Source organism: Chelonoidis abingdonii, chromosome 15, assembly GCF_003597395.2.
Source record: "Chelonoidis abingdonii isolate Lonesome George chromosome 15, CheloAbing_2.0, whole genome shotgun sequence".
NCBI classification, from domain to species: domain Eukaryota; kingdom Metazoa; phylum Chordata; order Testudines; family Testudinidae; genus Chelonoidis; species Chelonoidis abingdonii.
Window position 1 is genome coordinate 23792755 of NC_133783.1, and position 15744 is coordinate 23808498.

The 15744-nt window shown below is 43.8% G+C and overlaps 1 protein-coding gene across 1 annotated transcript in view; it reads right to left on the reverse strand.

Moving 5' to 3' along the window:
* The window catches only part of CDH23 (cadherin related 23), a 508967-nt gene that overhangs the window by 151674 nt on the left and 341549 nt on the right, over positions 1-15744 (reverse strand). The window contains exons 19-23 of the mRNA XM_075072614.1: positions 12586-12698; positions 8360-8467; positions 4502-4691; positions 2618-2763; positions 1494-1713 (exon numbers count right to left, since the gene is read on the reverse strand). Of these exons, the coding sequence (XP_074928715.1) occupies positions 1494-1713; positions 2618-2763; positions 4502-4691; positions 8360-8467; positions 12586-12698 (777 nt within the window). The remainder of the gene's footprint in view (positions 1-1493; positions 1714-2617; positions 2764-4501; positions 4692-8359; positions 8468-12585; positions 12699-15744) is intronic.

A 15744-nucleotide genomic window follows, 5' to 3' on the forward strand; every position in this document is an offset into this window, starting at 1 on the left:
ATTTGTAGATGATATAAAATAACTCAAGATTGTTAAGTCCAAAGCAGATTGTGAAAAGTTACAAAGGGATCTCACAAAACTGGGTCACTGGGTGACAAAACGGAAGATGAAATTTAATGGTGATAAGTGGAAAATAATGCACATTGGAAAACATAATCCCAACTATACATACAAAATAATGGGATCTAAATTAGCTGTTATCACTCAAGAAAGGGATCTTGCTGTCATTGTGGATGCTCCCTGCAAACATCCACTCAATGTGCGACAGTCAAAAAAGCTAAAAGAATGTTAGGAGCTAGTAGGAAAGGGATAGATAATAAACATTATAATGTCACTATATAAATCCATCGTACACCCACACCTCAAAAACTGCATACCAGTTCTGGTTGCCCTATCTCAAAAAGATATATTAGAATTGACGAAAGTACAAAGATGGGCAATGAAAATTACTAGGAGTAGGAACAACTTCCATGTGAGAAGAGATTAAAAAGATTGGGACTGTTCATTTTAGAGAAGAGAAGATTAAGGAGGGATATGATAGAGGTCTATAAAATCATAAATGGTGCAGAGAAAGTGAATTGGGAAGTGTTATTTACCCCCTCACATAATATAAGAACTAGGGGTCACCCAATGAAATTAATAGGCAGCAGATTTAAAACAAACAAAAGGAAGAAGTTCTTCACATAACGCACAGCCCACCTGTGGAACTCATTGTCATAGGATGTTGTGCAGGCCAAAAAAAAAACTGGGTTAAAAAAAGAATTAGATAAATTCATGGAGCATATGTCCTGCAATGACAATTAGCCAGGATGATCAGGGATGCAACCACATGCTCCGGTTATGTCTAAACCTCCAACTGCCAGAAGCTGGAACTGGATGACAGGGAATGGATCAGTCAATAATTGCCCTGTTTTGCTCATTCCTACTGAAGCACCTGGCACTGGCCACTGTCAGAGACAGGATATGGGGCTAGATGGACTGTTGGTCTGATCCAGTATGGCTGTTCTTAGGCTTATGTATGGCTATTAAGTAAACTCACATGAATTAAAACACTAGGTTAATTAACAAAAGGTCAGCTCTGAGAATGCAACCCCCAAGCAAAGCAGAAACTCATTCCCCTTCAGGCAAAGAGCTGGGTAAATAGACTGTCCTTGCTGCACACCCTGAAAGGAACAGAAATGCCAGGGCTGTCAGAGCAATGGAGGAAACAGATCCACAAATCTAGGTACCCCCCACCCCCACTGACAATGCCATGCCTTCATTGTCTCAGTGCTCATGTCTGGACACTGCTAGCGTGAGCACCCCAGATGATCTCACTTATGAGGAAGATATACACCCAAACCATGTTGGGACAGCAGTAAGAGGATAGCCCCCTCCCAATGCTTGGCAGTGGGGATTCTGGGACTAAGGGTATGGAAACAACCAGGTCTAGGAAAGAATGCCAAGTGTTGGCATGAGTGTAACGGCCTTGGGATACCCAACCCTGCAGTCACCTCTGACTGTCAGGGTGCTGGTGGAGCTCTTGGACGGTACTCCTGCATCACTTGCTACCACCCTGAGGTAATACTCGGAGATCCTCTCCCTGTCCAGCACTGCTGTGGAGTTGACGAGCCCACTGCTGCTGTTGATGAGGAAGTCCATTCGGGGCATGCCCACGTGCATGCGGTAGGTCACCTGCCCATTCAGACTCTCATCCAGGTCTATGGCCACCACCTAGTGAGCATGGATGGGAGAAGCAAGCATGAGAAACAAACCAACATATTAGAGCCTTTAATGTGTTGCCTTGGTCAAAATAAAATAAAAATACATAAATTTCAGACCCAGAGAGTGAGAGATTCCATTTCCCACAGACTCCAAGTTAAACACAAAGGGTACTTTGACTGTCACATCTGCTAGTGGTTACAGTACATAGAACCCATGCTGTGACAACACAGGGCTGCATGTGAAATGTACTCCCCTTGAGCTAAAGTATCAGTGTCACATCTGTGGGGAGAGGTTTCAGGAGTGGGAGTTCTTCTACTTAGCACTTACAGAGAGTGCTTGGCAAACATTACCTAACCCCTGCACAGCTCCTGGATGGCCAGTACTGATGTTTCCTTTCTGCAGATGGGGAAATGGAGGTACAGAGATGGAAAGTGACCTCCCCCAAGCCCCACCATGAGTCAGTGACAGAGCCAGGACCTGAGCTGAGAGCACACACCTCTCTCACAGAGAAAGGGACCAGAGAGAGACAGAGGTTGGGTGAGGAGAAAATAACCCCTTTATCACCATCACAATTGCATGTAAATTAACCTGAGCCAGTCTCCTGGCATTTGGTTAGGTCCCTAACATTGCTTGTCTTATGGAGTCTGGGGCTCAGAAATGAACTATCATTTACTGCATCCCCATTTTATACAATGCTGGCTGTTGACTCTGGTCATATTTATCTGGGGGAGGGTACTGACTTCACAGAAGGCTCTCACCAAAATGCAGCAATGCTAATCATACTAAACACTTCCATAGCACTGGCACTTCCATAGCACTTTTACAAATGATGGTGGCTAATACAGGTTAACAGGGCTATACCACCACTGCAAAATACAGGTTGAAATAGAAATGATGAAAGCAGCAGATTCACCTGGAAGATGGAGGAGCCTGCTGGAAGGCCTTCAGGGACCTCAGCAATGAAAGGCAGGTTCTGGAAGGTGGGATCATTGTCATTGAGGTCCAGCAAATTCACAAAAACTGTGGCACTACCAGTAGCCCGTAAAGGTGGTCTCCCACCTGCAGAAAAGGCACAACTTTAATCGACAAGCAAGGCTAATGGCAGAAATCCTCCAGAATGAATGCCACTGACAGTTCTACAGGGTCACCTTTCTTTCGGAAGGAGAGTGATGTAGGATGATTCTCCCCTGGAGGGATCTAGCAGAGATACCACTAGGACTAGAATTGGTAGGCAACACACTTCAGATACTGGGATCCCAGGCTGGAAACTAATTTTCAGAGCTAGTTAACAGTTTAAAATAATCCACTGAGAACAGCAGACAATGTGATGACAGTATGTGTACGCAGTTGCAGAACAAAAAATATCTATGTTCTTATATGATCCCCATCATACAGCGCAGCTGAAAAATGTGTGCTGGTGTAATTAACACTGGGCAGTAGTAATGCAAACGTGGAAGGGACAGGGTTAAGGCTTACATACAATCTTACTTTGTCATTGCCTGACTTTTGAGTACTTAGCTGTGCAACCAGAATGTTCATTTAACAAATTTAACAAACAAACAAAAACAAACAGTTCTCATAGGATATTCTTTTCAGAGAAAAAGATCTTTTTTTAAATCACTCAGCAGCCCTTTCCCCCTAAATGATAACATTATTTAGCTAGATATCACTGGAATGTCATGCCCCATGTATCCTACAAGTCTTGCAGGAGGGAGCCCCCGCTCCTGCAGACCTTAAGTGCTGTGGCATGCCTGACTTCAGAGCAGTTCCCTCTGCCTCAGGGATCTTACAAGCCTCACAGAAGAGACACCTGCCTGGGGCTGCAGCCCTTGTGATATAGAACACAGAAGCAGGGTTTCCCTCTTGCACATAACAGCAGCTTCCTTGAATGGCGTGCAGTAGCAGAGGTCCCCTCTTGCTGATTTCCTACAGTCTGAGGAAGAGGAGCTCCTCTCATATCCTTCTTATAGGTACGAGGAGGTTTACAAAAGCCCTGCCGCAAACACTTACAGAGAATGCTGGGGTTGGGGCAAAGGCGTTTAAAATTTCCCTACCTTCTGCTTTGTAGGACCCAGTTAAATTAACCATGTGTGCAAACACCATAGCCTTCGCTAGCTGCACACTCAACACGCTGAGTGAACAAATCCTTCCAAAACATACTGTACATGCACAAAGTACAATCTGGTCAGAACTCAATGAAAGCAAACCCAGTTTTCACGAGAGCGCTCAAAAGCACTTTTTCTCAGTAAGGGCTATTTCCAGGCCAAATTTCACCTCTCTCATCTAATTTGTCTGGGCTGTTAAACAAAATCACAAAAATTGTATTTTTTTTTTTTTTTTATAATTGGGCAAGTGTTTCCCTTCCCTCCCCATTCTTCTCATTAGAAATGGCTCATCTATTTTGCTCAAAATAAAACAACAAACAAAAAACCCTAAGCTGCTTTCAAACAGAGAACAGACTTCGAAATTTTAGCTTGATATGTGAAAGTTTCAGAAAAGTACATGCAAGTGAAAACAGAAGGTTAGAATGGAAATGATTATTTAACCTGAGCCACAGCGGTTGCTACCAGTCCTGCTATGTCAAAAACAATTATGCAACATGGTAATTTAAGGGAATTCTATCATGCCACTCCAGTAACTTACACTCTGCTTGATAATGGTACAAAGAGAAAGAGAAAGAAACAGGATGCAGAAATAGATAGATCCTGTATTTGGAGCAACAGGAGAGACAAATGGCAAAGACAGACAGTAAGCAAAGAGATGCAGCATGGAGGAGAATAACTGAGTTGGAGCTTACGGTCAGTGACGGAGACCATGATCTTCCTCATCAGTTCAGCTTCTTGGGGGTTTGGGTTCTCTCTATCCAACATGACCCCCGTGGTCCGGATCTTCCCTGTGGTGCTGTTGAGGCTGTAGAATTTATTCGGTGGCCTGATGCTGTACACAAGGGAGCCATTCTCAGCCAGGTCAGGGTCAATAGCAACCACCTGGAGAGACCAAGTGCAGATGTCAGTCTGCTAAATCAAGGAAACTCTGTTCAGTACAGTGTATCCAGGCAGCCAACTCTCAGATCTGAGATGAAAAACTGAAAAGGAAATTAAAGCAAACCAAAAAGAAATAAAAAATTAAGTGCACTACAGAGCTTGTGTTGCCCCATGGGAAACTTTGAAAATAACCCTCTTTAGGCATCATTCTCTTCTGTCATACATTTTCTGTTTTATTTTTCTCCCTCAGAGTTTTTAATTCCCAAGGACATTTATATAAAAATAAGAACTTGGTTACTTAGGACTTCACTGCTCCTATTGCTTGTCACCCATCTGATTTAGTATTATGTTGGTAATATAATTATTTTTTTCCAGCAACTAATTGTGATGTCAAATGCATGATGACTTTCAGTGGGGAATAAGCAGCAGGAGCAGTGGCGTGCTGAAGAAATACAGATTTTGTTTCATACAAGACATCTCTACAGATCAAAAATAATGGAAAAGAAATATGGAACCCCTATTTGGCACCTTCCATCACAGTATTTTACTGAGACTAATCAACGTGCACAATATCCCTGTGAAGTAGACAAGGATTATTTGCCCACCACTTAAGTGCAGCTTCTCTTTTGGGTGGAAGGTGGGTGCTGTAACAAAGCACAGCAACCTCATACACCAATTTAGGAGAGTTTGTAGAGAAGAACACGGCATCCAACTCAAACTGCAGGGGGAGTTCAGACAGACAAATTACCCACACAGCAATTTGATATAGACACTGGGGTTAATTTACAAAAAAGTTCCATCAGAGTTTTAATTGCCACATGGGAGCAGGGTCTTGGTCTTACAGCTCATCTGTGTTGGGACACAGATGTTGGAGGATTTCCCAACTGGCAACAGTTGATCTTTAGGGGCTAGTCCTGAAACCTCTAATCCCTGAATCTTTCTGCTGAACTCCCCCCATTTTATACAGAAATCATAGCACAAATGGCAGATAACATTGGCATCGCCGTGGCATCTAGTCAATGGCAGAGATTTATTATTTGTACTGTGCCCCAAAACATGCCAGGTGCTTTACAATGGTGCACCTAGCACAATAAGGCCCTGTTGGTGCCCCTGAGCACAATTGTAATGCACCAAAGTACATACTTGAATAGTAATGACGTGTACTGTAGCACTGTGCTATACTATACAATGTAGGTATTGTAAATTATGGAATGGATAATAGGTGGAATTATGGGCAGAGAGGAAACATTATAGCTTTTACCAGTCTTCAAGCTCCATACAAACTGCCACACCCAAATAGACCAATAGTCAACAAGTCCAGTACCCTGTCCCCAAGGATCACCACTGATGGAAGCTTCATAGTAACAAAGAGCACAAGAATATTTTGAGATGGAAGGCAGCCCAGCCAGCCCATGCCCAGTTAACGTCTGTCCACGTGATCTAAGTGTCTGTTCTAACTCCTTCAGGCATGTACTTACAAGTGCAGAGATACAGCGGCAGAGCAAAGGGTTACAAACCAATATGCCATAGAAACCACCACCTCGGTTTACCTTTATCAGCCACAATGCTTCATTTTAATTACTCAGGAATAAATTATATTTGCTCAGCATAAATGATAATAATTTAACATATTATTAAACCCCTCTGCTTTCCCATATCCTGCTGCTGACAGATTCTTCTCAATAAAAACAGATGCAGAAGGAATCACAGCCATGTGTCCAAGTGAATTGTGCACTCAGAAAGCACAGCTTGCTCCCCCATGGGGAAGGGGAAGCAGATAAGCCAGCTACGGTAATGCAGAGTTAATTTCTGCAAGGTGGGCTTGGAATGGAATCCATTCCCCCTCCCGCTTCAAGATTAATGTTTCGCTACAGGATTTTTTCCCCCGTCTTTCCTGTTTGATGATATTGTAGATTCTCTTCACTTTTCCCTCATTTATTTTCTGTTTCACGCCCGTCATTTTTCTCCCAGCATGATGGAAAATAATTCTCTCTCCTCCTCTCTTTTATTTTGCTGAAGAGATTTGAAAGACTTTAAATCAATGCCTTTCAGAGAGGTCCTTGAGGGAGGTCACAGGCGAGGCTAGGAAAGCAGAAGTTAGCCAAAAACATTGTTTTAAAGAAACACACACATGCGTGCACAGTGGAAAGACTGCAACATGCTTGAAGTTGGAAGCATGGCTGCAGTTCAAGGACTGTGTTCTCCAAATGGACTTTCATGCCTATATAATCATATCAGGGCCCAGATGCACAGTGGAAGACACAAAGTTCATGTCCCATGCTGCACATGGATCAGATTTCAGTCTCACGCTGTAGAGAGCCTGTGCTATTTGTAAGGAAACTGCAGTGATTGCTGTAGTCTCAACACGTTAAGCTCTGATCCTGCAAAGACTTTCTGAACTGTAACAATAGTCCTATTAGCTTCAATGAGATTACCTACAGAACATTAAGCTAAGCACATGTATAAGCCTTGGCAAGATAAGGGCTTTAGATTGCTAAGTGAATATTTACTAGAGGAAGCAAGTACGTGGGATAACTCCAGGCTAGATCCTCAGCTGGTGCAGATGGACAAATCCACAAAGAGCAGTGGAGCTACACTGATTTATCCCAGCTAAGGACCCACTCTTCAATTTTCATTTTTTTAAAATGAGAAGTATCTGCCAGGATGCTGAGATCTTCATAATTTTAAACAGTGCTGGGGTCCCTGAATGGGAGCTGCCATTTCACTGGCACTTTCCAACAGGAAAGCTAATCAGCTGATAGAGTCCCCTCTTCTGCAATTGGACCTGCTCATGCAGACCCTCTGACCCACATGGACTCCCACTGACATCAAGGAGCTTGAGACAAAGCAACTGCTATTTTGTAGATACATGAGTGGAATGGCTGGGGACTTCTGTTCTAAGGTCATACTGATATTTATTAGAAAATGGTCCAAAACATTGTGGAGACATTTAAACCATTGTTAAATTAACAAGAAAATCCTTTAATAGACAGCAGAATTTGCCTCTAATCAGCCACAGAAGCCTCTAGTTTTGTTCCCATATTCATCTGCTAAACAGCAGTGCAAATGTTCTCAGCAGATATGTAAGATGGTGGCTGTTTCATTTATTATAGTTTATAACCATTTAACCTTATTGGTGATTTATCCAACCAGATGATGTGGTTATTGCATTTTTTAAATCAAACTGCAGTTTTCCTTTCAACAAAGGCCTGTTAATTCCATGGCTTTTAGCACTAGGATTTCCTGCCTGTATCCCACTTTCTGGCCAAGCGAACACCATTGGATTAAAGGAACAGACTTCTCAGAATAACTATTCTCTTCACTGTGCCAAACAAAGTGAATGCGGCAAAAATGAATTTTGCATAGTGTGCCAATTCCTGCCTAGGAGAGTGCCACGGCTGGCACGATGGAGGGGACAGGATATGGCAGTTCAGGGTGGAGAGATACATATACAAAGGTGCTGCAGGACTGAGGGCTGGTATAACAGGACTGAGGTACCTTGGCAGCACTGCGAGGCAGAAGCATGCACAAATCTTTGTCTCCAGTTAAAGGCATCAGCCCTTCAATATTACATATGCTAAAAGTCAGTCCAGACAGCACAAAGATTAAAACTAGTTTATTTGTGCTTCTGGATTCAGAGGGTGCGTTCTGTTTGCTGTCATGGCACATACCGTTGTGACATCGGAGTCTGGGGGGGTCATTTCCACCAAGTTAATGAAGTACGGATCATCCTTCCACATGGGATAGTTATCGTTAATGTCCATCAAAGTGATGTTCACCTGCAAAATGATAAGTGTGAATATGGACTTTCCTATCCAGTAACCAGCATGGTATGACCCTAGAGTAGCTGCAAATCTACCTCAGTGCTTCTGCTTATTTATGTCAGATAGGGTTGGGCTTACAATGTCTGACCCTGGTCCCTTCACCTTTCCCTCTGAGCCAGTGTCACAAATGATGTCATTTTAGCAAAATGGATGTCCCTGTGGGTGGCTCCAAAACAATGAGGGGGAGAAGGATAGCTCAGTGGTTTGAGCATTGGCCTCCTAAACCCAGGATTGAGAGCTCAGTCCTTGGGGGGGGCCACGTAGGGATCTGAGGGGGAAATAAAAAAAAGGTGGGGATTGGTCTTGCTTTGAGCAGGGGGTTGGACTAGATGACCTCCTGTGGTCCCTTCCAACCCTGATATTCTGTGAGTGTAATTAAAAGGATTTCTTCTTAAAGCCAATTCATTTTCTCTACCAGATGAGAAGGTGCTTCTCAACATGCACCATTTTAGGAGCACTCTGCTGAGTGCCATGAGAGCCACTTTCCTCTCCATGAACACTGCTGTCTAGAGTCAAGTAAAACAGTCACCGCAAATACAGAAATTTGACCAACTCAGCCTTTTCTCCAATTTTTTCATTATTTGAAATTATTCGCTGAATAGTCTCAGTCCGTATGTTGGGTGGCATGTTCCATATCTGAAATACAAAGAAAGTTGGCTCATTTTGTATGGATCTATAGGTCAAATGGTGCTGTTTCCTTTCCTTGACTGGACAAGCATAACACTTCAATTCGGGTTTAGAGTGAATCTTTGCACCGATGAATTCAGAGTGAGTTTTCTATGAATATTCTTCTGCATTCCCTTGAAAGTTGCTGTTTCTACAAACACTCCTATCAGTGAACTCACTGAGCAGGACAATGGTTTGGACATTTTCCATACTGGGACCCCATGTTACAACAGAAGAACATTTCAGAATTCCTAATGCCTAGTCATAAAGGAAGCATTCTTGTGATTGCTGAGTTAAGAACAACACACTAGCAGATTCATGGAAAATGGACGCTGAAGGCACAGGGAAAGGGAATTTGTTTGAACATTCAAACAAATATTTGCAGGACATTTTTTACACTCTTCCCCAAACTCTTTGTCTTGCCTGGGCTCTGGTCCACATACTCCCTGCTATGGCCCAGAACCAAACAAATCCTACTCACTTTACATGAACGGCCCCACTAAGTCAATGGCACTACTTCCATGAGTAAGGCCAGCAGGATGGAAACCTAAACTGGACCTCCAGATGTTGCAGTTTGAGGGAGGCCAAGGGGAGCTGCCCGATTTCCTATTGCACGCAGTGCAATGCAAGATAGCCAGTGTTGATAGGGGCTGTAGCTGGGGTGCCACTGTTCATTACAACTGCCCTATTAGAGTTGTATTGTAGCAAAGTTAAGCATTCTCTATTTGAAAAAATTTTGGCAGGGCTGAGAGCAGCTGCTATCCTCATAAACGTTAATCAGAGACACTACAAGATGCAGTCTGAGCAATTTCCCTGATCTCTCACTACCCTGGTAAATTATTTACAGAGTTTGAAATTCCCATTAATTTAGTGGCCTAGGGCTGCTGCTTATTGAACAGGGCATTTTACTGTATTTCTGAAAAGTTCTCTTCCCAGCAAGGCAGCTGACTCGGGCATTGTGGCAGGATGTAGGGATCACAGGGAAAGAATGTTAGGAAAGGGAGGAAAAAGCAAAGAACATGATCAATAAGTGAAAGAAGCAAGAAGGGAATGAGCAAGAGATAGGCAAGGGGTAAGAGAACATGGATGGTGGGTGCAGAGCAAGGAGCAACAGAGAAGCAGAAAAGGTTACAGAATACAAAGCAGGAAGAGAATGGCACTCTGAAGCATTAACTATTTTTTTTCTAATGTAAGAAAAGAAGGTGGCTGGGGGTGGGTACACAGGGTCCAGATGGCTCATGGGATTGATGGTGGGATGCAGAGCCTTTCACACACTAGCTCTCCAGTTTAAATCCAGGCCAAGTCAAGAGCGATCAAAATAAAAAGTTTCAGAGGGGAAGAATAAAATAAAATGGGAGGAAGGGTGACAAGAACAGGCCCATCCAGCGCTTGGGTTAGTGAAATTACATCTATACATTTATGTGCACATTCTGCTTCCAGCTTCACCTTGGGACTGTAAGGAAAGGTCCCACATCTCTGCTAATCTGTGAGGGAAGGAGGTGATGGCAGAATGTTGCTGCTGAGGAAACCTGAATCAGTGTAGTTTAGCTTTGGGAGGGTGACTAAGCTAATTGGCAGGCACACAGCAAAACACTGAGAGATAACCACTTCTATTGAATTTCAAGCCCTGGTTCACGGGGCACCTTTTTTTTAAAAAAATGCAAATCCTCCTAAAATCTCCTGTTTGTTTATTCTTAGTGCCAAATCCCACTCTTGTGGTCCTAACGCACACCAGAAAGCAAACATACATACATACGCTGACTGTAAACAAGCTGTTGACTGTAACAGCTTTAAGAGTTTTAACCAGCTCTTACAAGCTCTCTTTATTATCATTCATGTGCAAGAGATGGCCTACTAAATGCAGAGTGGGATGTAGGAACCCTATCATGTCTGTCCCAGCATTCAGGGCTCAGATAGCTGTCCCCAGCTGCTGGTTGCTTCTACAATATCATTCCAAAGCTCCAAGAGAGGCTAAGTCAAGATCAGGGTTTTAATATTACCAAGTATTCTTCTAAAACAAACCAAAGCAAAGTGTACATGTGTCTATTTAGCTCAAAAGGAGACTAAGGATCAGATCATGCAATTCAGAGAGATGCACATTTCTTCAGCCACACACAGGAGGAACACAGGTGCCATCCAGTGGTAGGTCAGCAGAATCTCAAGTTTGTGGTCTCCAGGGCTATCCCAGGCACCGTTTTCTATTTAAGGCACAGAAGAGGTTTGTTAGGTGAAGCTCAGATGTGTATTCCCAATGGATATCCCAGAGGATGTGCACATGGGGCCTGCTGATGGTGTGGCTGAATCACAAGCATAGGCTCTCTACGGCGGTTTCATAACTTCTGAGAAAGACCTAGCAGATCAACTACTCCATTACCTAGGAGCAGATGCAGGATTGTTCTGTACAGCACGTTCTCTCTCTTTCATGTCCTTTCCAGTCTCATTTTAAGGCCCCAAGGTTACACTGCTTCCCTTGGGATATTAATCCACAGCCAAACTGTTCCCTTTCTCCCAGGTGCTGTTCTATTTCAAGACACCAGAGTGGCATGTCAGCTTATGCTGGGGTGTGCATGCATTCCCTGTGTGGATTTCTGGGGGTATGTAAATAGCATGACCAGACAGCAAGTGTGAAAAATCGGGATGGGGGTGGGGGGTAATAATAGAAGCCTATTTGAGAAAAAGACCCCAAAATCGGGACATCTGGTCACTCTACGTGTAAAGGTGGTGCAGTAGCTGCTGGTTAGCTGATGTGAATCCCAGCATGTGCATTCTCTACGGCTATCACAGGCAATGTTTGCTATTTAAAGGGCACTAGCATGGTTTGTTAGGGAACGCCAGGCACGTATGCCCTATGGAGATCCAGGAGCAGTGGGTTTGGGGTTCTTCTTTCCTATTCAAAAGGTGGTGCAGCGGCTGGTGAATCTTGGGTGTGTATTCCAGCTAAACGCTACAGTCAAACTTTAATCAGACACCAAATTCCCACCAAGTTTTCAGGTTCTCTAATTACAGATATTTTTAGGACATATGTTAAAAGTAACTTCTCCATTCCAGAAACTGTTTTTGCCTTTTAATGAATCTATTAGGAGACTGGTCCACTCCCATGAAACCTCAAAGAGGACACAGCAGCAGACATGCCAGCCACCACAGACACAGGAGGACTATAACTTACCTGCCCCAGATTCAACAGAAAACATCAAGTTGTCAAGGGACCACTCCCACCCAGCAAAAGCGAGAACTACCTCAGAGAGCTCTCCCCTTTAGCAATGCAAAGACACTTCCAGTGACTCGCAAGTGGATGAACAGATTCAAGAAAGACTGTCATCTTTATATTAGTACCTGCTGCTCATTACATCTCTTGTACTATCAGAGCAAGGAGCAGTTTGGCTGAGACCAAAAGCATTTGAACTCACAGTGGCAATGCCTGTTTTCTGGTTGTGACCCACGCCACCATCCATGGCCCGGACAATGAGTATGTACTCTGATTTGGCCTCCCGGTCCAGCAAAGAGGTTGTGGTAATTTCACCTGCAGAAAGGGGAAATGGAAGAGAAAAAAGAGATATAGGATAATAGTGATTCCTGGGCACATGGCCAGATGGGATGAGGAGAGTGGCATGAGCATTTGGAAATACTAATGCACAAAGGTGTACACAAGCCTGAATGTGTGTCTACAAAGAGAGAGATCATTGTGAAGGGGTGAAAAATTCAGATTTGGAAACACGATCAATTTCTTCCACAAATGATCACACACAGAGAGAGCCAAGAGACATGGACACTGAAAGAGAAGCAAAGTCAATTCCATGATTCTGTTTAAAATAGACAACTGTAATTTTCTAGGGCAATCTTTGTAAATCCTCAGAAGGGTCCATTCCATCCCTTCCCCCAGCAATGCCAGGGTATTTAAGGGAACTGGTACCCTCCCAACCCCGATACATTTAAGTATTCTTAGTAAAGGTCATGTTTTAAGTTTTGTATGAGGGCATTAGAGTACACGATCACATCAGTGACATTAGATGAGCAACCGGTCTATATTTGTAATTAGCTATTGGAGCTTGAGATTCCAGCCATGATCTAGGGACAATGTGTCATGGTGACACTAATGATCCCTTTGAAACAGCCATGGTGAGGACCAGATCAGTGATGCGGTTGTGTAGCAGCGTGTTCTGTGATGGAACACTTGTACAAACAGTTCCTCTCTGCAATGCACTTGTCAGTCTTTTCACTGCGATTGCAGACTCAGGCTGCGCAAAGCTTGTGAATCAGCTTCAGCACTGAGGAAACTACAATGCATTGGTCACCTCCCAGAAAACACCATCCTAGCCACCATGGATGTAGAGGCTCTCTACACAAACATCCCACACACAGATGGAATACAAGCTGTCAAGGAAACAGTATCCTGATGTGCCACAGCACACTGGGCTCCTGAGCCTCTGTGGCCTTTATACTCACACACAACTATTTTCAAATTTTGATGACATTATAATCTCCAGATCTAGGGGCACGTCATGGGCCCGTCGCATTGGCCCCGAGAGGTAATGCGCCAGTATTTTAGCTAGACCTGACTAATACGTCTTCCTCAGCCTCTGGACGTCCCCTCACGCTCGCTTCTCTATCCTACCTTACATTGATGACGTGCTTCATCATGTGGACCCATGAAGGAGAACTCTTTGCGGAAAAGTTTCCACCCACGATTTCACGAGTTCCACCGGGGCGAGCATCCACCCATTCAACCGAGGCCTGTGACCATCTACACGGAGCCACTGTGTCCTTAACCGCATGGCAAATAAGTATGGTCACATTAACACCCTATATCGAAAAACCTATCCCGACCGCTATGACCTACCTTATGCCTCACTTCCATCGGGCAACATCACATCGATCCATTGTCTACAGCAAGCACGGAGGTACAAATCTGTCTGAACCCTCAGACAGAGACCAACAACCTACAAAATCCCAACAAGAATTCTCAAAACTACAAACCCGCACGAGGAATAAGAAAACAGATCAACAGAGCCAGATGTGTACCAGAAGCCTCCACTGCAAGACGAACCAAGAAAACGAAACCAACAAGACTCGCACTGGCCATCACTACAGCCCCCAGCTAAACCCTCCATGCATAATCAGGGATCTATAAACCATCCTGGACCATGATCGCCACACTTCACAGGCCTTGGTAGCAGGAATCTCGGCCCACAAGACAACCTGCCAACGCTGAAAATGTATTCTCACCAGCACTGCAAACACACACACCAAGTAACTCCAGCTCAGGAACCATCTATGCAAAACCCCCAATGCCACTCTGCCCAATATCTAACACCAGCGATAGCATCACAGGACCTAACCAGATCAGCCACACCAATCACCGGTTCATTCACCTGCACATTCCCCAATGTAACATACCGCCATCCATATGCCAGCAAGACCCTCTGCTATGTACATCGGCCGAAACTGGACATCTCTACGGAAAAGGATAAATGACACAAATCAGAACATTAGGAATGGCAAATAATAACAAAAACCTTGTAGGAGAGCACTTCAACTCCCTGGCCACAACTATAGCAGAACTTAAGGTGCATCCTGCGGCAGCAAAAAAAACTTCAGGAACCAGACTTCAGAGAGAAAACTGCTGAGGCTTCAAGTTCATCTGCAAATTGACAACCATCAGCTCAGGATTGAACAAAGAACTGTGAATGGCTTTGCCAACACAGAAACCATTTCTCTCTCTTTGGTTTTCACACCTCAGCTGCTAAACAGGGCCTCATCTCCTGATGACTAACCTCGTTATCTCTAGCTTGCTTGCTAGCATATATATACCTGCCCCTGGAAATTTCCACTACATTCATCTGACGAAGTGGGTATTCACCCATGAAAGCTCATGCTCCAAAACGTCTGTTAGTCTATAAGGTGCCACAGGATTCTCTGCTGCAGCTTCAGCACAGTTTGGAAATAATCTGGATAAATTCAGTCTCTGCTTTGTTGCTCTCAAAGTTCAGATATATTAACCTAGATGACAGGTAATCTATGACATCACTGTAAAGTTACCTGGCTTGAGCTCAGTGACTTCACAGCCTTTTGAGGACATCACTGTCTCTTAATGAACATGTAGAAAAATAACACAATAATCTAACGGCTGATATTTCCAAGGTAATAGCAGCTCACAGGAAGGAGCCAAGCCTTAGTCTGATTTGGACAGAATTTTCCACACTGTGGCAGACCACAATGACATTATTTCTATCAGCTCCTCAATCATCCATAATCGCCTTTCAATACCAAGTCACCTTCCCGCCCATCACCTCTTCTTCTCCCCCTACTCCATGTTCCAGTTGTTGAAAGGAGCTCAGCATGGAGGACTGTGCTCCACGACGGAAGAGCTTTTATGTGAGGGGCTGTCCGGGGTAGCAACAGAAGGAAGCAGGAGGAGAGGGAAAATTAATCTAGATGAGAGAAATTTAAAAAGTTAAAAGGTCTTCTTAAAATATATTTGCTTCCAAAGTTTTGTGGCATCAATTAATTCACAGGCTGAAAAAAGTAATCAGTAAAAAAGTTTTAAACATGAATGTGTCGCAATGATG